At 38.4% G+C, this 23,087-nt stretch overlaps 2 protein-coding genes across 2 annotated transcripts; one reads left to right on the top strand and one right to left on the bottom strand.

Annotated features, from left to right (window-relative positions):
- The first annotated feature begins 2,543 nt into the window (after nt 1-2,543).
- On the top strand, nt 2,544-3,611 carry LOC118559589 (gastrula zinc finger protein XlCGF49.1-like). The gene has a single exon (XM_036130280.1). The coding sequence runs from the start codon at nt 2,558-2,560 to the stop codon at nt 3,272-3,274; it is 717 nt and encodes a 238-aa protein (XP_035986173.1). The 5' UTR covers nt 2,544-2,557; the 3' UTR covers nt 3,275-3,611.
- Nucleotides 3,612-9,841: 6,230 nt separating this feature from the next.
- On the bottom strand, nt 9,842-22,838 carry LOC118559590. The gene is made up of 3 exons (XM_036130281.1): nt 21,740-22,838; nt 17,550-17,861; nt 9,842-10,221 (listed from the first exon to the last, which is right to left on the bottom strand). Exons 1-3 carry the CDS (start codon nt 22,446-22,448, stop codon nt 9,842-9,844), a joined length of 1,401 nt encoding a protein of 466 aa, XP_035986174.1. The 5' UTR covers nt 22,449-22,838.
- Nucleotides 22,839-23,087: the final 249 nt, after the last annotated feature.

Raw genomic sequence — 23,087 nt, forward strand, 5'->3', positions numbered from 1 at the left:
TGAAAGACTCTGGGTTCCATCATCATCCATCTTCCACACTATTCACTAACTCACTCCTAAAACTAGCCTTGTGTGTGCGTGCTGTGTCCGGGGCATCCTACAAAAAATACAGACCTGGCTAAATAACAATAATTTGAAAATATTTTACATCTGAGCCCTATTTAGACATGATTAATCTATCCTTAGTAATGGATATGCACCACAGGCTTTTAAAGTAGCTGTTATTAAACCTTTAGTAGAACCTCTCTTGATCAAGATGAGTTAGTAAATTACAGACTTATATCTATCTTCTTTTCTTATCTAAATTCTTGAGAAAGTAGTTGCTAATCACTATGTGAACATTTACAAAGTAATGACCTACTGAGTTTCAGTCAGGCTTCAGAGCTCATCATAGCACTGAAACGGCTCTGGTGAAGGTCACTAATGATCTTCCCATGGCCTCAGATAATGGACTTGTGTCTGTACTTTTCCTGTTAGATCTCAGTGCTGCATTTGATACAGTTGATCAATATTCTCCTACCCTTAACCATACTGTAGGGATTGAAGGGCAAAGCATTTAGGCTGTTTATAAGCTTACTCGGTCCGGGACAGATTCCAGTTTGTTCATGTTAATAATAAATCTTCCTCAAACTCCTAGGGTCACTTGTGGCGTCCACAGGTTCAGTCCTTGGACCAATTCTCTTTATTATATATATTGCTTCCGATTGGCAAAATTATCACACAGCATGGGATCAATTTCCCACTGTTATGCTGATGACACTCAGCAATATTTATCCATAAATCCTGATGAATCCAATCAGTTACTTCAACTGCAGGCATGTCTTGATGACATCAAAAGCTGGATGACTTTAAGTTCCTCCATTTAAATTCGACAAGACAGAAGTTGTAATCTTTGGACCAGAGTCCTTGAAAAAATAAACTTCTTTATCAATCACTTAATCTGGATGGCATTAACTTGGCCTCTGGTAATAAAGTAAAAATCTGGTGTATTTTTTGACCAAGACATGTCATTTAAATCCCCATATTAAACAGGTTTCCAGAGTTTCCTTTTTTCACCTCCGGAATATCGCCAAAATTAGAAACATTCTGTCCAGGGGTGATGCTGAAAAACTAGTCCATGCATTTGTTACTTCCCATGCATTTCATTAACTAGTAGTTAAATCTGTAAACTGATCTGTTCTACACAAAATAAACTCTTACAATGTCTTATCATATGAGGATTTAGGTTAGATATTGGAGCACCTAACTCCTCTTTGGCCTGGAAGTTAATTTTGAAAACGCATAACTGTGGACAGAACAAAGAAAACAAATTTCACATTACTATATTTGGTTGAAGTCTTTTTAGTTGCTTTCCTGCAGGAAAATGTTATCTGCCTTGGGTTTCTTCTCCTGTGGCTCCTCAACATTTTCTGCTTATGTTGCACATCTGACCTTGTTGTGCAACACCTTTTGTTGCTTCCCATTTTTTTAGGGCTAAAACGCTGCTCTGGCTTGCAGTAGGGTAGTAAGCTTTAACTCCATGATCTAATGCAACAGTTCGATTTAACAGACGTTTTAAGGCTTCAATGGAGGAGATTACATCAGCTGCAATAGCTGAAGCTGAACTTGCGTCTTTTGTCAGCTGCTAATATGGGTCTAGAATAGTGAGCATGTTTTCAATTAAAGTCTATTGATATAGGGTGTGATGAGCTTGCTTTTTGCATGTTAAAATCTGGATCCAACCACTGAGCCATTAAGCCTAACATGCTGACGGGACTAACATCTGACGTCAATATGTTTATATCGTGCGTCAGTTCAGGCTGCAATCAAAATATTTACTTATGTGCATAATGTGTTTCCATGTTTCCTGCAGATGTTCAGCAGAAGCTGATTGTTAAAGAAGAAGCTTCTTTAGACCAAAGACCTCGTGCCGACCTGCATGACCCAAAGCCCCCCCACATCAAGGAGGAACAGGAGGGAGTCTACGTCAATCTGCCAGGAGAGCAGCTCAATGGGAAGGAGGTGATTAATGCCATCAGGTTTCCAGTCTCTGCTCCTCCCATAAAGAGTCTGGATGATGAACAGTCTCTGCTGCTCTCACAGCTTTATCCAGACCAAATTAAAGGCAGAGAGCTTCCAGAAAAAAATGATGGAGAAGAATCCACCAGGATACAAGATCATGGAGATGCTTCAATTTCTTTAGAAACTGAAGACACTGAAAAGGATGAAGAGGACAGTAATGTAGAACACCCTCTCTCTGAGCTGAAACACTTGTCAGACTCTGGATATAAGAAATGTTCTACAAAGAAGAAAAATGGGGACTCAGGAAGGAAAGTCCAGACTGGAGGGAAGTTTAGCTGTGAAGCCTGTGGCAAAATATTTATTGGAAAATTTGCTTTAAAACACACACATGAGAATCCACACAGGAGAGAAGCCTTTTTGTTGTGATCTATGTGGAAAAAGATTTGCCCAAAAAGAACATTTAAACAAACACATGAGAATCCACACAGGAGAGAAGCCTTTCTGTTGTGATCTCTGTGGAAAAAGATTTAGCCAAAAAGGAAATTTAAACAATCACATGAGAATCCATACAGGACAGACGCCTTTCTGTTGTGATCTATGTGGAAAAAGATTTTGTGAAAAAGGACAATTAAACAAACACATAAGAATCCATGCAGGAGAGAAGCTTTTCCGTTGTAATCTATGTGGAAAAAGATTTAGTGAAAGAGGAACATTAAACAAACACATAAGAATCCATACAGGACAGAAGCCTTTCTGTTGTGATTTATGTGGAAAAAGATTTAGTGGAAAAGGACAATTAAACAGACACATGAGAATCCATACAGGAGAGAAGCCTTTCTGTTGTGATCTATGTGGAAAAAGATTTAGTGGAAAAGGACAATTAAACAGACACATAAGAATCCATACAGGACAGAAGCCCTTCTGTTGTGCACTATGTGGAAAACGATTTAGCCAAAAAGGAAATTTAAACAATCACATGAGAATCCATACAGGACAGACGCCTTTCTGTTGTGATCAATGTGGAAAAAGATTTTGTGTAAAAAGTACTTTAAACGACCACATGAAAATTCATACAGGACAGAAGCCATTTGTTTGTGATCTATGTGAAAAAAGATTTAGGTTTAAAAGCACTTTAAAGACACACATGAGAATCCATACAGGAGAGAAACCTTTCTGTTGTGATCTCTGTGGAAAAAGCTTTACTCATAAGATAAGTTTAAACATACACATGAGAAACCATACAAAGCAAGACAAGGCAAGTTTTTTTGTATAGCACATTTCAGTACAAAGACAACGCAAGGGTCCTTCCATGATTAAAACAAAGTAAAATAAAAACAGCAACACATTGCGAATAAATGTAGGAAAGTGAAAGAAGATAAAACAGGAAAATGGAAATTAAGAGCAAATATTGGTTTTATAAACAATTGCTCTAAAATTTTTAACTAATGATATTTCAGTTAACTGTTTAAAACAGTCAAAAGCAATCCTAAACAAATGTGTTCAGGAAGTCTTTTTGCAGATAGGTAGAATATAGGAAGTCAACTTGCAAGTCTTGAAGCGCTTTGGGGTCGTCGGACTAGTTAAACTGCTATACAAGTACAAGCCACTTACCAGATTCGGTTTTAATCAGTGGTCTGGAGGGTTGATACGTGCTAAGCCATTCAGGGTTTTATAGACTAACAGAAGGATTTTAAAGTCTATTCTCTGAGATCCAGGGAGCCATGTTCTCTACGTTCTTAGTCTTAGTGGAAGGACTTCAGAACCGGGTCCATGTTCTCTACGTTCTTAGTCTTAGTGGAAGGATTTCAGAACCGGGTCCATGTTCTCTACGTTCTTAGTCTTAGTGGAAGGTCTTCAGAACCGGGTCCATGTTCTCTACGTTCTTAGTCTTAGTGGAAGGACTTCAGAACCGGGTCCATGTTCTCTACGTTGTTAGTCTTAGTTAGGACTTTAGAATCGGGTCCATGTTCTCTACGTTCTTAGTCTTAGTGAGGACTTCAGAACCGGGTCCATGTTCTCTACGTTCTTAGTCTTAGTGAGGACTTCAGAACCGGGTCCATGTTCTCTACGTTCTTAGTCTTAGTGAGGACTTCAGAACCGGGTCCATGTTCTCTACGTTCTTAGTCTTAGTGAGGACTTCAGAACCGGGTCCATGTTCTCTACGTTCTTAGTCTTAGTGAGGACGCAGGCAGCAGAGTTCTGGATCAGCTGCAGCTGTCTGATCCACTTTTTAGGCAGACCTGTGAAAACACCGTTTCAGGTTTTGATTTGACTAAAATTAAATGCATGGATTAGTTTTTCCAGATCCTGCTGAGACATCAGTCCTTTAATCCTGAAATTGTTCTATAGGTGATGGAAGGCAGACTTTGTAATTTGATTCAGACGTCTTTGGAAAGTTTTCTATACAGCTGGACGAATCTATAGACATTTGCAATGCTGCTCAACTGATAGCTCTGGTGCTCTATCCCTGGGAGGGAAACATTTTGGAGGATTTTTGTTTCTATAACCTGCTGAGACATCAGTCCTTTAATCCTGAAAATGTTCTTCAGGTGATGGAAGGCAGAAGAACTGCTGAGGAAATATTTAAGCTAGTTGATGCTTTTCTGACTGAAGTGAGACTGAGCTGGGAAAAATGTCTCTGTTTGTACGGATGGCTCAGCAGTGATGATCGGCCCAAAGAGTGGAGTTGAAGTGAGAATAAAATCCATCAATCCATGCGTTATTGCTACCCACTGTGTCCAGCATCAGCAGGCACTAGCTTCCAGAGACATGGACCCAGATCTTCTGTTCTGAACACAGCTATCACTGCAGTTAACTTTGTGAACTCTAGATCTTTGCAATCACGGCTGTTTGGTCAACTTTGCCCAAATCTGGATGCTGAACATGACACACTGCTTTATCACTGAAGTGTGATGATTGTCTTGTGGGAAAATGTTGCAGAGAGTTGTTGAGCTACACAGAGAAATGGCTGAATTCAAATACATACACTGCAGTATAAATACATTGGTTTGTTTATTTTTATTGTAACATTATTGAAAGATTTAGTTCCAACTGTAGCGCACACATTTGGTTACCTTTTGTACATTTAATTTTGTCACATACTTAACATCGGTCTGTGCTTCCTGTTCTGGTGTTGTGGGGAGTAGCTTGAACTGGGCTGAAGCAGAGGACTCTGGCTGGTACACTCCAGTCCCAGATTGACTGACTGGGTGGTACCATCTGGAGTTCCTCTAGGGGGGAAGACCATGGAGTCCTTATTCTAACTCTTTTGTTAATTTTGTTTAGTTATTAGTCATTTAAGTTTAATCCTTAAGATAACTGTTTAGTTATTTTTGTTAAAGGAGAAGTTTGGTCAGCAAGGAAGAATCAATGGATCATTATCTATACCTAAAACTAATATGTTCGTGGTGATTTAATGAATTTAGCGTTAATCAGTAAAAATATAAAAATGTAAATTGTCATTGAGATCACAGAGTCTGGGAGTGGCCATTATTGCCCTAATATGGTAACACCTCAATGCTGACATCACATCCAGTGACGTCACGTTGCGGTAAGCCGAGGGCTATTCTCTGCGCTCTACCAGCTAATTCAATAGGAACTGTTCTACACAGCTGAGATCAACAACAATTATTTCAGATTTCCAGAGGACTTCACCATTGAAATTCGTGAGAGCTATTGTTGAAGTGACAATGCCAACATGCATGGCAGTTGGATGTTGCAATACATCAGGTAAAAGTGAAAAAAAGTTATTTTCTCCTTTCCGGTTCATGATCCACCACGGGTTGGGTTCTGCAATGTTATCAGGGAGTAAAAACTCATCTTTAGAACCAATCTCTGCTCCAAATGGTGATCTGCACCATGTGATCTACTTTCAGCAGTTATCATCAGTTATTGCAGCCGTAAACTGCAGAAAATACGGGCAGAGCTGCTCCTTCTGCCTTGACTCACTCTGCTCCTGTCAGGATGAGCTCCAGCGTGTTATGAGGCGGAGGGATATTTCAGGTTCACGTAGTTTAGAGCCCAAACAAGCGACTTCACTTTCAAAAACAAGCCCAAAAAACTACAACCCGCAACTCATGAAATTTACAAGCGACTTTAGAAAACGGATGACCAAAGTGGCATAAAATAAGTGGGCTTCACAACAGTGAGCACGGGTCTGTTATGCTAGTCTCTAGCATCTTTGAAACGGAAGGCGCCAAGGGTAAAAAAACACAGTCTGGAGGATGTTGTGGGGGAAAAAAGCATCAATGTGGTTAAAAAAAGACGCTGTTATGGTTTAACAAAGTTAACGCGTTAAAACTGACAGCCCTAATTTTAATTGATGTTTACATTGATTGAGATATTTCATCTGCAAGAAGAACCAACTGAGAAGAATAACAGAAAAATAAGGAGGCGTCTGTGGGGCCTAAACACCAAAGCCGCAGCAGACAGATTTAACTCACATCGTCCCTTTTTGGTCTCCTCGGCTCAAACTGGTACGGCTGGATTTCGTCAAAAGTCAGGTTGCTATCAAGAAAGTCTTCTATATATTCCAAATCGCTATCAGATGATGACGATAAATCCACGGCACTCCCATCGCTGTGGCTAATTAATCCATCACTGTCTTCGCATTGAGCACTGGTCGTCGCCATCTTGGATAATAGCGCAGTGACAAACAACAAATGGAGCGTTGGGACTTGATCAACAGCCGATTTCTGCAACATGACGTCACAAAGTGGGAGGTGGCAGTACTGATCTTGACCAACATGGATGCCTCCAGTAAAGCACATTCAATTGAAAATTACTCTTAATTAAAAAAAAACATATCATTTATTGAACAGTATGTAATGATTTTATATTTAAAGTACTTTCAGAAGTTTGAATTCTGAATATGACCGTGACTTCTCCTTTAAATGTGTGTAGATGTTCCCTTTCCCTCTTCCTCAGTGGGTCAGTCTGGTCTGATCAGCCAGTGTTTAAGACCCCTTTGTTTGTTGTGTGTCAGCTCAGTTTGTTACTTTGAGGTTTTGTTTAACTTTGATATTTTTTGCCTTGAGTTAATTTCTTCATTTGACCTCTTTTAAGGGCCCTGTAATTATTGTGTGGACTTATGTTACTTTGGGGAAATAAAACCCATTTTTCTTGAAAATCACCACTGTGTCCTCATGCTTGTCCGGCTCGGTCCCTCACAACATGTTAGTCTTGGATATTAAACAGATTAATTGTCATTGTTGTACACATTGTTTATTATGCACATGTGTTTACACCATCTTCTGTTAAAAACAAAACCTATTCATATAATTAAAACTAATAAAATGAAACAAAATCATCATCTGTATGTCAACTCTGTTTAAGAAGACTGGTTACTGTTAGAACACTGCAAAAAACTTGTCATCTAAAAACAGGTAAAAAATCTAGATATTAGTCTGAATCTCCTCAATTTAAGTGAAATAATCTGCTAGTTCAGTAAAACAATTGTACTAGAAAAGATTCTTGGAAAAAGGAAAAATATCCAGGCTTTAGACAAGTGAGAAATATCTTAAAAGTTGTGAAATATTTATTCCAAGTACATTAAGTCAATTAAACTCACGACTAGCCTGTTAATGCTTCTTTCAGTTTTCATTCTCAATCACTTTTATGGAGAAGATCTTAAAACTAGGGTAACTAAATAAGATGAATCTGCTGCATTCAAGAATCATTATTAGGTTATTTATATTAAAACAGTACAAAGTATTTACACACAAGAACATCAGACACAGTATACTGAGTACATTCACACATGGACTCATTTGTTGGACTAATTTGTGGACTAATCAGTTACAGGAATCGTTTGATTGCAGTGATGAACAAAATATTAAAGGTACCATCATTTTTATCCAGGCATGTTTCATGAGTTTATTTTTTAAATCATTCTTTTGATGCTAAAGCAATGACTGATTTTCATTTATTGTCATAGAATGTTTATTTATTATTACTTTTGTCAGATTCAAGTTATTTCTGTGACCATTGTGACCAATTTTGTCCACGTGTGTGTAGAACTTTATTTAAATAGTTTCTCCTAAACAAAACATGTTTTTCAATCACTATACACATGAATGACAAGACAATTTGTCTTTGTAACTTATTTAGTGTTTCTGTCAGAACTGGTAAAGCAACACCTAAAGCAACAAATCCTCATGTTAAGCAGAACATTTGAGGCACATAATGTGTTGATGAAAGAAAAAACTGATGTGTATATCAGAAAGTAAAGGATTTAAATGTAAATGTCAGCTTTCCAGCCCTCAGGTCTAAACCTTTCAACACAAAGCTGAATGTCAATAACACTTAGCAGGAACAACTCTACTTCTCAATAAAACTGTTCCAACCTGCCATGACGTTTTTGTATGAGCCTGTGCTGTCTTTCTCCTGGATATTGTCCTTTAACACTTCAGTCTGAATGACAGACAAAAGGCTTGGGACACACTTTGTAGAGGTGAAATGTAGGCTGTAGTAGTATGTCATCAGATACAGCAAAGCTTCACCAAGGTTGTCTTTGGCAAATGTTGGAATGGGAGAGATTCCAGCTGCCAGGAGACAGCGAGGCTCATCCAAGAGCAAGACAGGGCAGAGATCTCCTCTGAAGGTACACAGCTGGATCTTCTGTTGGCTAAAAGGACAAAAGAGTGAGTCTTTACGGGGGCTGAACATTAAATCACCACTATATCACTCTCACAATATCACACTCTCTCCACAGTCCTTTGTGTCCAATATTCACTTCATTAAAGGACCGTTTGGAGAGAGTTTATTTCTATTTCACCAGTTGAGGAGACTACAGTAAAGTCTACAGGGGTCCCTCAGTTTTAGTCGTCTGGTTTAGTTTTTGTTTTGCTCTTATTGTTCATTTTTTGTTGCATTTATGTGTTATTAATGAGGAACAAAACAACTAAGCATCCTGTTTCTGTAAAATGTAAGAGTTAACAGGTAAAATCATTTGGATTTTAACTAGAAATGGTTGAAGAAATAATCTAGGTAAAAACAAAGTGAGAAAGGATTATAAAGAGTGTGGAGAGGGTTTATAAAGCTTTAAAATATATACAAATAAACACATACACATCTATCTATCAGCCTGACTTCCAGCCAGCAGGATCATGACCCAAACACAGCTAGAAGCAGCCAAGAACGGCTAAGAGTGAAATATTGGACTATTGTGAAGTGGCCTTCTATGAGTCCTGATCTAAATCCTGTTGAACATGGATGGAAGGAGCTGAAACGGCCGTCTGGAGAAGGCAGCCTTCAGTCCTGAGACAACTGGAGCACTTTCCTCACCAGGAGAATAATTATCAGTTTCAGGTTATTTCAGTACCTATTGTTACTATTGTCTTTCTTTCATTAACAGCGGGGTACCAACAAACAGACATTTGTAATAAAAAACAACCTATCCTCTGTTTTTACAACCACAATTATCCAATGTCCTGCTACATCTGCTCTGTGTGTTAAAATCTCCCCATGAAACTTGTTAAAGCAGATGGCTACACCAGCTGACTTATTTGAACCCTGAGTGAATAACATCCTGTCGCTCCATTGATTAACCCAGAACGTTTCATCCACTTTCGCTGAATGAGTTTCTTGTAATAGAAAACAGTGACAGTTTTGCCCATTACAAAACAAAAAGAGTCCTTTTCTTTTCACAATGTCTTTGATGCCCCGAACATTTAAGGAACCGGATGAAAAAGTTGTATTCATAACGAGAACTTAAAACGCTTAGAAACAAAACAATTATAAGTTAAACTGCTCACCCTACTAACAGCAGATGGCTTCCTTCCCTAACAAACCAGTGCGTCCCGTCTTTATGTCATCCTGAAAACTTCTCCGTCTGCCTCTCTTAGCCGTTTCCAATCCTGCGTCCCTCAATGAAGCCGTGAGGACCTGGGAAAAAGGCTTGTTTCCCTGCTCGCCTGGCCTGCTCGATTTGTGGCCACAGCCTTCTCCTCTCCTCCAGGTCTTCTTTTGGCATCATTTTAGCAAACTGGATCCCTGCTTCCTTACAAACTGCCGAGCCTTTGCTTCTCTTCCAGATGTCTTCTTTCACTCGTCTGTGGGTGAAGAGAATAATCACGTGTCTTTTTCTGTTGTCGGTCTTCCTTCCAAGCCTGTGTACCATGTCCACCGCATCATCAGTTTTTCCTTTTAGGTCAGGGACAACTTTCTGGAGAATGTGGACCACTCTTGTGCGGATGTCCTCTCCCTCTCTTTCCTCCAAACCTTTGATGCGGAGACACCATCTCATTCTATATCTTTCTTGCTCTCTGACTCGCTCTGTCAACTCAGAAACTTCTTTCTTCAAGGAAATATTTTGCTCCTCCAATTGTTTCACGTTTTTTTTTACACTCCTGCACTTCTTCGGCATTAAACTGGACCGCTTTTGTTAAGTTAGCAAGCATTGTCCCACTCTGCCTAATTTGCTCCTTCTGGTCCACAAGCTGATTCTCCACTCTCTTTTCAAGATTTAGAATGGCTTGAAAAATGGCTTCATTTGAGACGGGAGATTCCCTTGTTTCATCTGGCTTTGTTTTCTTTCCTGTCTGAGTCTTACTCGGAGTCGGAGGAGCAGAGTTGCCTTCACGCTCCCTCTTGTTTAATAGAGCTTGGGATCCGCGTTGCATTGTGGGACGTGGCGGCCATGTTGATGGCTACGCGAACGTTAACATAACGCTGACATAACGTTGTTGAACGAAGAGACGTAGAAGTAGAATAGATAGAAAAAAGATGTTAAAATCCTGAAAAGGATCTGGAATTTACCGGGACACATTAAATAGAGAAGCCAGGGACCGGTATGTTGACAAAATCAGAATTATTAATAATTTGTATCCATATGAAGTTCCAAACAATGAGTGGAGCACCGACGACCAGTTGTTGCCACCATTGCATATCGGACGTCTTCGGCTACCTTGTTTGTGGTGTGAGCGCCGATACTTTAGAACAGTTCCAAAGCTACAAGTCCTTGGAGTCTCATGTGCAGTTTACGAATGGATGGGTTCAGGAGCTGCAGATCATAAAGCCAGCAAACAGTGGGAATGCAGTAATTCGTACAAAGGTAAGCTGTGCTCAGACGGGCTCTGGCACCTGCTAACCGTTAGCGCTAGCAACCACTCACGCATGTAATGTACTTTTAACTAGCTGCTATGTGTTTCAAAGGTTTAGTTAGTAACGATGAAATGCTATATCAGTCGTCTCTGTGCGCGCATTCATGCATGTATGTGGTGTCGTGGTTGAAGGAAAGAAACAACGTAGGCTATAAAATAAAACCGTGCATCTTTAACTTACCAGAATGAAAATGCAGGGAACACACTCTCATTGACATCGGGATACTGTGGAAAGTTATGTTCGGTCGTCTTACAGCCGCGATCCAAGCGAGCCGACGACTCTTCGTTATCCCTGACACTTGTTCTCTGTGGTTGCGCCTCCAGGCAGGAAAGCGGTGGAAAGTTAACCCATTTTCTATGTTTTTCCCATGGCGATCATGTGTTGCGCTGTTACAGCCCACAACACAGCAACGGTTTACCATGGTTGAAATCATGTTAAGGTGAAATTAATCAAATTAAAACACGGCTGAGAGGGAGTACAGTACGCGGTAGTCATAGGCAGTAGTCTGAGTAGCGGTAAAGGAGGCAGTCAACATGGCGGCCACACAAAGTAATACGTCGTGACGCCCAAGCCCTATTGGGACACCTCAATCGCATAGTCGTATTCCACATTCTTACCGACTTGGTCGAGTTTTGGCTCTCTTTCAAGTTCTCTAAGATCCAGTTTGAGCTTGGCAGGTTTTATGACTTTCTGAGGCTCCATGATAAATTTTTAGGCTGGAAAATTACAGAATTTTGGACAAAATTTTGGGACCTTCTGGAAAGAGCGTCTGCTCAGTTCGCCATCTTCACCGCCCCTCGCGTGCGCAAATGAGCTGATGGTACGGATCATGCTACTGGCACGGATCAGGTAGTGACAATGCGTTCTTGAGCGTTCTCGTGTGCTCGTGACACGTCATCAGCCTCAGCCCGAGCACTGTTCCAATAGACCCCTTGCAACCACGTGACTCCGTTACCCAGAACCCCTTGCGTGGCGGCCATATTGGTTGGCACGCCATTTGACGAAATGACTAGTTCTCCAGGTATTTTTCTTCTTTAGATAACGTATCACAAGATCGTTTTAAGAGTAAGTTGATGGTTGATGGTATCAGATTACCAGATCCACACAGCAAAAGCCTGAAGGGACGGAGCGAGTCTGTGAAATGCTGGCCAGGGGTTTCGTACCGCGACACAGCTGCTTTATAAACGCGCAGGCCAGTACAGACGAAAGAGCATCAAAGCCCCTGAAACCACTGGACGGCTGCAATTATTTTATATCAGGAAAAAGGCTCCAGCAACGCCCGCGACGCCATGAGGGATTAAGCGGTCAGAAAATGGATGGATGGATGTTCAGACATGTTTGTGCAACAGCAGAAAGCAGAGAGGAAGACCCGCCCGGTAGGTTAAAAAACAAAATCACTCACTACGGATTATTTTGGTGTTTTTGTCTTGTTAAAATGGGTGGGGTGTCGGCGACATTGCAGCGTAAACACAGAAGTACTAGCGCCACGGGCGATCGTTACACTGGCCGGAGAGCCGCCGCGGCTGCTGCCTCCGCCGCCGCTGTCTCCGCCGCCGGAGAGCCGCCGCTGTCTGCTGCTCCAGACAGCGGCGGCTCTCCGGCCAGTGTAACGCTACACGGGCCGGAGAGCCGCCGCTGTCTGGAGCAGCAGGAAGCGGGTGCTGCTCCAGACGGCGGCGGAGACATCAGACAGCGGCGGCTCTCCGGCCCGTGTAGCGATCGTCGCTACACGGGCCGGAGAGCCGCCGCGGCTGCTGCCTCCGCCGCCGCCGGAGAGCCGCCGCTGTCTGAAGCAGCAACAGCTACACGGGCCGGAGAAGCCGCTGTTGCTGCTTCAGACAGCGGCGGAGGGGAGGTAGCGATAGCCACCTCCCCTCCGCCGCTATTTAAGTAGAACAATGACTAGAGCCGAATTAAGTTGTAATTTACCGGAGATGAAGTGTAGACTGCAAATTCTCTCGTAGAATGATCGCTCCCCCAGTCCATTGGGAGGGTCTGCCTGCGCTCTTTTCATTGAAAATATCCAATTCTTTCTTCTTTCCTCATCCTTCGGTAAACGACAGAAACGTACATCCGACGATTTGGAATGCCTCTCTGTGCAACCGGGAGCACAACAAGTCGTAGGCATTGTTTAGATTCCAAAAATAAACTAACTAAAAGTACGCTCTAAATCACCCGTTTTGTCATGTAGTAGACGGGCTGTCAGGCTAGCCTGCCCACCAAGATGGAGGCGCGCACCCCCGTTCACGTGACTGTGACGTCAGATGCAAGGGGTCTATTGCCGAGAACGCCAAACCGAGAACGCACCACATCCCCGGATGTTGTTCTCGCCCCGCCCTCTTTATCGAGCATGCATCAGAGCAGACTTGTGCGTTCTTCAGACTGACTGCTTGCCCAGAATGCACCGCGGCCGCAGCTTGATTCGAGACGGCGCAAACAGTAAGTTAAAAATTCCCTTTTCTGCTGCTGTTGTTGTTGTTCAAAAGTACGTTTTCAGATCGTTTGAGGCGAGAACATTATACATTTAAGCTTCCCTATGTGGGCTGTTTACAGAGTTAGTGCATAATTTCAAATGGACAATTATGCATACAGCCAAACTGCTGACAAAGTGGTTTATGGATAACAAGGTCAGTGTTTTGTGTTGAGATAGTTTTTAATATAATGGAATTAAAAAAAGAGTGGGTAGACAGAAGGAGAGGTCAAATGGCAAATAATTATATAAGAACTAAATATTATAGCTATTTAGATATATATACAGATTGATCAAAAGATGTTAAAGGAAAAGTAGGTATAGGAATATACATTCCAATGATGAAGGTAAGCATTGGGAGGAGATTACCTGATCAGATGTCAGTATATACAGCAGAAATTATGGCAATAATTATAGGATTACAATGGATAGAGGAAGTAAAACAGGGATAGAGTAGTTTGTTGTGTTGATTCTTTGGCAGCCCTTCACAGTATCCAACATATATATTATTATTATTACATGAACTCAGAAAGAGAAGATTTATTATTAGAAATACATCAAAGTTTGTTTAGAATACAAAAACTTTAGATAAATGTAAAGTTTTGTTGGGTTCGAGCCCATGTAGGAATAAATGGAAATGAAAGAGCAGACCAAATAGCTAAAAAAAATCAATTAGAACAAATAATATTATAAACATACCATATGGGAAAGGAGAAGCTAAGACAATAATTAAAAAAAGAAATTAAGGAAAAATGGCAGAATAGATGGAACATATATAAAAGTGGAAGAAATTATTATAGTGTACAGAAATTTATTAATGCCAAAGGTGTGATTAGAAAGAATAGAAGAGAGGAGACTATTTTAAGAAGGCTAAGATTTGATCATACTGGGTTAAATAAAACATTATTTTTATTAAAGAAAATAGAAACAGATGAATGTATAGAATGTAAAGTAACAGAAAATGTAGAACATATTTTATTATATTGTAGGAAATATGATGAAAAAAGGATAAGAGTAAAACAAAAGACAAATAGGAAGGGAATGGAATTTGAAAGGATTAATAGGAACAACAGGAGAGGGGATAAAGCAAATGCAGAAAACTGTTATTAAATATCTTAAGAATACAGGATTATACTATAAGATTTAAAGGTATAGGTATATATGGATGTACGCATATTTGTGTATGTATATATGTGTGTGTGTGTGTGTGTGTGTGTGTGTTTGTGTATAGATAGATAGATAGATAGATAGATAGTTAGAAAGTAATCATCACATTGATATGGCCCATGCTACATACTCCGGTACAGTAGGTGGCGGTATGCACCATAAAGTTAAGGTTGCAATCTGCCATTAAACAAAAAGTAGAAGAAGAACAGCCGCGTTGATCACTTCCATAGATTTTTTTTTTTTTTTTTTTTTTTTTTTTTTTTTTTTTTTTTTTTTTTTTTTATTGCAAAAAAGAACATACAAGAACAATATAGAACAATAGTAATTACAAACAGATACAATATCAAAGGGCTTTACAGAACAGAGCAATTATTTTACAATGTCAAAATCAAGTCTGTGCTCGAGGGTTGCAATTCTTTAAGGGCAGTTATGATTTGAATGGCTTTAGCATTTGAACTGAATTTTAAGGATTCTATATAGATATTAATAGAAGATAATAAAATCTGGAAATTAGGTTTTTGTTGTAAATATTTGGAGGTGTGTATATGATATTTACCATAAATAATAAAAAAATTAACAACATATAAGAATTCTGTTTTGACAAGTTGACATTTCTCCATCCCAAATAAAACATCCTTATCTGTTAAAGTAATATTGAGATTTCTTTGATGAAAAAAGAGTGACATATCTCTCCAAAATATTTTTGTATAATTACAATCCCAAAAAAGATGAATAAGCTTTTCTTCATTATTTTTACAAAAAGTACACTTTGGGTCCAAATCCCATTTATATCTTTTTATCAAAAATGCATTAACAGGATAAACATTATGAATAATTTTATAAGAAATTTCTCTTACTTTGTTGTTTATTAAGTATTTTTTAAGGAGCAACCAAGTCCACTTCCAATTTATATTTTCAAAAGTGTTGGACCAATAAAAAACACAAGCTGGTGAAAAAACAACATCTCGTAATAGAATATTTCTTAATCTTTTGTTGGTTGTTTTCTTACTTATAAAAGGACAATCGTAATCAATATAAATGGAGTTTGGATCAAAATTTGGCATTGAGTGAATTTGATGTGTGGGGAAAGATGATAAAAGCTTTAATGATCCACTGGGGATTGCGTCAAACACAACAGCATATTCTTTAGGGGTAACAGGAAATTGGAAAAGTAACATAAAGTCAGAATAAGACAATAAATGACCATTTGGATTTAGTAATTGGTTTACAAGTAATATTCCCCTATCATACCATTTTCTGTAAAAGATTGTCTTATTTTTGTATTTAATGTCTTCATTATTCCAGATATAATATTTATGAGGAGAAAAATTGTGTTTGTACAATAGTGACCAGCTTAACAGCATTTGTTTATGAAATGTAGATAATTTTAAGGGTATTTTGGGTATACTGTAATTGCATCTGAGAAGAAAGGGTAATCCTCCAATTTTGTCAAAGTTGTAAGTGGGAATAGCATTCCATATAGAGGTTGGGTTTTTTAGAAGATTTTTTAAATATTTAATTTTGAATGAATTGTTTAAAGATGTGAAATCAAGGGCTTCAATTCCTCCTTTTTCAACTTTGTTCATTAGAATATTTTTCTTGATGAGATGGCATTTCTTTTTCCATATAAAGTTAAAGTTTATTTTATTAATGTTGGTACTGATCTGTTTGGGAACATCAAGAGCAAGGGCCGGATAGATAAGTCTAGATAAACCATCAGCTTTGACTAATAATGAGCGACCTAAAAGAGAAAGATCTCTCTGGAGCCATAGATTAAATCTTTGTTCAACTATTTTAATTATGGGGTTAAAATTTTCAATTGATCTTATATTTTGATCTTTAATTATTGTGATTCCAAGATATTTAACTTTGTCTTTTATAGGAATGTTGAGGAATGTACCTTTTAGATCAGATTTAATGGAAAGTATTTCACATTTGCTTAGATTTAGAGTCAAACCAGAAGCTTTGGAGAAGGAGTTGATGATTTCAATAGAGTTTTTTATTTCACATTTATTCTTTAAAAAAAGTGCAGTGTCATCCGCAAGCTGAGAAATTACGATATTTCTGTTTGCAACATTCATCCCTGTAATTTTTTCCTTGATTTTAAACGAAAGGATTTGCATGGCCAGAATAAATAGATATGGGGAGACTGGACACCCTTGTCTAAGACCTCTTTTCAAATAAAATCTTTTAGAGCAGCCATGTGACAATTTTACAGATGCATTACAATTCCTGTATAACATTTGACAACTTTTAATTAAGACTTGTCCGTATCCGAATACTTCTAATGCTTTAAACAAAAATGTATGTTCAACTGTGTCAAAGGCTTTAAAGAAATCTAGAAATAATATGAGACCATCCCCCTCTATTAAATCTGAATAATCTAGCAGATCCAATATAAGTCTGATATTATTAGTTATATGTCTGCCTGGTATGAATCCAGACTGAGTTTCATCAACCACTTCTTCAAGAGTATTCTTAATTTTTGTCGCAATACAGCCTGCAATAATTTTATAGTCATTTTGTAGTAATGTAATTGGTCGCCAGTTATCCAGAAGAAGCTTGTCTTTTTGTGGTTTAGGGATCAGTGTAATCAGACCTTGGGTCATTGTTGGTGGGAGTGATCCAGAATTCAAACTTTCAAGATAAACTTGATGTAAAAATGGCGATAGATGTTCTGAAAACTTTCTATAAAATTCTGTATTAAGGCCACCAGTCCCCGGTGATTTATTTAATTTTAATGTATTGATGGATTTTTGGATGTCTTCAAGCGTGATCAAGGAATCACATTGTTCTTTATTATTTTTGCTAATTTTTTGCATTTTATTCAGAGAGTTAATATATTGTGTGATAGTTTCATCAGAACATTTTGATTGATAAAGTTCTTGGAAAAAAGTCTCGCAATAAGAAGAGATTTGAACAGGGTCTTCACAGATGTTATTATTGATTTGAAGTTTCATAATACTGTTAGATATTTGGTGTTTTTTTTCTAATCTAAAAAAATAAGAAGAGTTTTTTTCTCCTTCTTCTAACCATTTCTGTCTTGATCTGATGTACGCCCCTTTAGCTTTGGAAATGTAAATATTGTCCAGGTTCAGCTGTAAATGGTTTAATCTAATCTTTTGAGTTTCCAGTAAGCTGCTCTTCTTTCTAGGAATCTGGCCGGATTTATTAGTTCTCCTAAATGCTGACAACCCAGGGTCCAGACCAGGAAGCAGAGCCGTAGTTTAACACACCTCTCTGCAGCTTCTGTACTGTTACCCATCCATTATCCTATTGAGACGGTGTCTTTCCCACGGCCAAAACTTAACAGATCAAAACCTTATCTAAAAGGAACAAATCATAAAAACCTAATAAAAATCAATATGGTTCACCTTGAAACTAAAAATAAAATAATAAAATGTGGTCTATTAAATATAAGGTCTCTCCCTCCAAAGACTTTGTTAGTTAATGAATTAATTTCTGATAATCAGATTGATTTGTTTTGTCTCACAGAAACCTGGCTACAAGAGGACTACGTTAGTATAAATGAGTCAACCCCCTCCAGTTATTCAAATTTCCACATTCCCAGATCTGTGGGAAGAGGAGGAGGAGTGGCAACTATCTTTCAGTCTGATTTATTAATTAGTCCCAGGCCAACTAATAATTACAGTTCTTTTGAACATTTAACCCTCAGTTTCCCTCATCCAAACTGCAAAGCAATAAAACCTCTTCTGTTTGTTGTTTTGTATCGTCCACCAGGCCCTTACTCTCAGTTTTTGGATGAGTTGTCAGATTTCTTATCTGATTTGGTGTTAAATACTGATAAGGTTATTATAGTGGGTGATTTTAACATCCATGTTGACACTGAATGTGATAACCTTAGTGTAGCCTTTAAAACTATCCTAGATTCAATTGGTTTTGCTCAAAATGTGCATGAACCGACGCACTCTCGGCTCCATACTTTAGACCTTGTGCTGACATATGGCATTGATTGTGAAGAATTAACAGTATTTCCTCACAACCCTGTCCTGTCTGATCATTTTTTAATAACATTTGAGTTTAATCTAACTGAATTCTCCACCCCCAAAAGAGGGTTCCATTATAGTAGATTTTTATCGGATAATGCTGTATCAAAACTTAAAGAGTCTGTCCCCTTCTTAATATCCTCAGTATTGCAGAAATGCCCTGTAGATGGCAGCATTGCTGTTTCTTCCCATTCACAAATCGATACCTTTGCTAACAATGTGACTTCCTCATTGCGTTCTGCATTAGACAATGTAGCTCCCTTGAAAAAGAAGGTGATTATTCACAGGAAGCTGGCTCCTTGGTTTAATTCAGAGCTGCGTTCCTTGAAGCGCAATGTTAGGAAATTGGAGAGAAAATGGCGCTCTACACACCAAGAGGAATCCTACTTAATCTGGAGGGACAGACTATTGTTGTATAACAAGACCCTCCGCAGAGTTAGAGCAGCATATTTTTCATCATTAATTGAAGAGAATAAAAATAATCCTAGATTTCTCTTTAGTACAGTTGCCAAACTTACCCAGAGCCACAGCTCTGTTGATCCATCCATTCCCTTAGCTCTCAGTAGTAATGATTTTATGGGATTCTTCATAAATAAAATTGATGCCATTAAAAATAAAATAATTGGCATCCTCCCAAACATGATTACCTCGTCCTCAGTAAGTGAGGCAGCATTGGAGGAATCTTTAGAATCTGCGCAGTGTTTGAACTGTTTAGAAGCAGTAGAGCTTTCTGAGCTATCTAAAATTTTAGCTTCATCTAAACCTTCTACCTGTATGTTAGACCCAATCCCAACCAAGTTGTTTAAGGACATATTCCCTTTGATCAGTGGCACTATTTTAGACATGATTAATCTATCCTTAGTAAATGGATATGTACCACAGGTTTTGAAAGTAGCTGTTATTAAACCTTTACTTAAGAAACCTTCTCTTGATCAAGATGAGTTAGTAAATTACAGACCTATATCTAATCTTCTTTTCTTATCTAAAATTCTTGAGAAAGTAGTTGCTAATCAACTTTGTGAACATTTACAAAGTAATGACCTACTTGAGGAGTTTCAGTCAGGCTTCAGAGCTCATCATAGCACTGAAACAGCTCTGGTGAAGGTCACTAATGATATTCTCATGGCCTCAGATAATGGACTTGTGTCTATACTTGTCCTGTTAGATCTCAGTGCTGTGTTTGATACAGTTGATCACAATATTCTCCTACAAAGACTTGAGGATACTGTAGGGATTAAGGGGAAAGCATTAGGCTGGTTTAAATCTTATCTGTCAGACAGATTCCAATTTGTTCATGTTAATAATAAATCTTCCTCAAACTCTAGGGTCACCTGTGGAGTACCACAGGGTTCAGTCCTTGGACCAATTCTCTTTACTATATATATGCTTCCGATAGGCAAAATTATCAGACAGCATGGGATTAATTTCCACTGTTATGCTGATGATACTCAGCTATATTTATCCATAAATCCTGATGAATCCAATCAATTACTTCGACTGCAGTCATGTCTTGATGACATCAAAAGCTGGATGACTTTAAATTTCCTGCATCTAAATTCTGACAAGACCGAAGTTTTAATCTTTGGGCCAGAGTCCTCAAAAAATAAACTTCTTAACCAATCACTTAATCTGGGTGGCATTAACCTGGCCTCTGGTAATAAAGTAAAAAATCTTGGTGTTATTTTTGACCAAGACATGTCATTTAAATCCCATATTAAACAGGTTTCCAGAGTTTCCTTTTTTCACCTCCGGAATATCGCCAAAATTAGAAACATTCTGTCCAGGAGTGATGCTGAAAAACTGGTCCATGCATTTGTTACTTCAAGGCTGGACTATTGTAATTCTTTACTATCAGGAATTCCACAAAATGCAGTTCAAAGCCTTCAGCTGATCCAAAATGCTGCAGCAAGAGTTCTGATGAAAATCAACAAGAGGGATCATATTTCTCCAATTTTAGCTTCCCTTCATTGGCTTCCTGTTAAATCAAGAATAGAATTTAAAATTCTCCTTCTAACGTATAAAGCCCTTAATAATCAAGCTCCATCATATATCAGAGCTCTGATTACCCCGTATGTTCCTAACAGAGCACTTCGCTCTCAGACTGCAGGTCTGCTGGTGGTTCCTAGAGTCTCTAAAAGTAGAATGGGAGGCAGATCCTTTAGCTATCAGGCTCCTCTCCTGTGGAACCAACTCCCAGTTTTGGTCCGTGAGGCAGACACCCTGTCTACTTTTAAGACTAGGCTTAAAACTTTTCTTTTTGACAAAAATTATAACTAGTGACTCATGTTACTCTCAGCTACCTTTATAGTTTTACTGCTATAGGCTTAGGTTACTGGAGTATATCAGGATCTAATTTTCTCACTATATTGAGTTCTACTGTTCTTCAATTATGCATTATGTGTTGTCATTTCTGCTTTAACTTTCTGTTCTCTCTCTTTTCTCTTCATAGTAGGTACACCTGGTCTGGCGTTCTGTTAACTGTGACATCATCCAGAGAAGACGGATCACCCGCTACTACCATCTAATGTAGAACAGATTACTGGATCAATGTGTGCTTCTGTGCTTTTTGTTTCTCTTGTTGTGTCGCTGTTCTGTCTTCTGTAACCCCAGTCGGTCGAGGCAGATGACCGTTCATACTGAGCCCGGTTCTGCCGGAGGTTTTTTTTTCCCGTTAATGGGTGGTTTTTCTTCCCACTGTCGCTTCATGCTTGCTCAGTATGAGGGATTGCAGCAAAGCCATGTACAATGCAGATGACTCTTCCTGTGGCTCTACGCTTCTCCAGGAGTGAATGCTGCTTGTCGGGACTTTGATGCAATTAACTGGTTTCCTTATATAGGACATTTTTGACCAATCTGTATAATCTGACCCAATCTGTATAATATGATTGAACTTGACTTTGTAAAGTGCCTTGAGATGACATGTTTCATGATTTGGCGCTATATAAATAAAATTGAATTGAATTGAATTGAATTGAATTGAATTGAATTGAATTTTGTTCTTCAGATAAATTTTCTGGCAGAACATTGTTCAGTAAGATAATTTCTTTTACTACTTCTGATTCTACTTTTCTTTTTCTTTTAGCAATCTCAGCTCCAGTTTTCATTAACATTTTTCGAAGTTCATATTTTAGGAGTTCCCAATTTTTACTAAATTCCTTCTGACTTTGAGCTGTATTCCAATATTTTATAATTGTTTGTTTAATGTTTTCTGCTACTGTTTTATTTTCTAACAGTAAAGAGTTGAGTTTCCAGTAAGCTGTAATTTTATTTTTTCCAAACTGGTTTAATTTAGTTTTTTCAATTAAAATAAGCTTATGGTCTGATAAAGGGGCTGGAAGAATCTCTGACTTAATTTCATCAGCTATTAAATCAGATACAAGCCAGAAATCAATTCTTGATTTAAAGGAGCCTGTTTTGTTTTGCCACGTAAATTCAACTTTGGAATTATTTTTTTGTCTCCATACATCAGTCAGGCCAAAGGTTGACATAAAGTTTTCTAGAACTGTGTTTGGATTTGTATTAGCTTTTGGAGGAAATCTATCTAAAGTATCATTAAGTGTTAAATTGAAGTCCCCACCAATAATAATATTCATATTATGATATTTTCCCAATAAATGATTTACCCCGTTACTTAATCTATCATAAAGTTGCATATTTTCTGCTTTGGTATTGTACCCATATATCGAACTCAACAAAAACATTTCTTCATTTATTGATATAACTAATAAAACAAAATGCCCACATGTATCTAAGAGTGAACATAATACATCTCCCCTGAAGTTGTTTCGTAATATTGCCACTCCTGCTGATTGAGTAGTGCCATGTGCCAGCCATATTTCGTCCCCCCACTGACTTTTCCAGAATTTGGTATCATTTGCAGTTGAATGTGTTTCTTGGATAAAACAGAAATCCGCTTTAAAATTTTTAATGTATAAAAAAGTTGCCTTTCTTTTAGTGTTGTTCCTTAACCCTCGAGCATTGAGTGAAATAACTTTAAAAAAAGAAATGCTACTAAGAATTGTAGCTTCTAACCCTGAAAATTGAGTTTACAGGAATATCTAACAAACTCTCCCAACAGAGAAATTAAAATAAACGGAGCTTTAACGATATTTAAATGTCATTACTTAACTCTTAGTTCTGATTTTCAAGATGTATTTTAATCATCAGCAGGTTCGAGTTCTTTCCTCTTTCCTCCTTTGTCAATAACAAAGGCTCTGGGACCGACGTAGAAGGCTGTTTTCCCTTCTTCGCGTGCTTTTTTCACCAGCGGCCACAGCATGTTTCTTCTCTGACGGTCCTCTGGGGAAAAGTCCTCCTTGAAGCGCAGGTTGTCTGATTTC

Source organism: Fundulus heteroclitus, unplaced genomic scaffold, assembly GCF_011125445.2.
Source record: "Fundulus heteroclitus isolate FHET01 unplaced genomic scaffold, MU-UCD_Fhet_4.1 scaffold_322, whole genome shotgun sequence".
In the NCBI taxonomy this organism is placed as follows: domain Eukaryota; kingdom Metazoa; phylum Chordata; class Actinopteri; order Cyprinodontiformes; family Fundulidae; genus Fundulus; species Fundulus heteroclitus.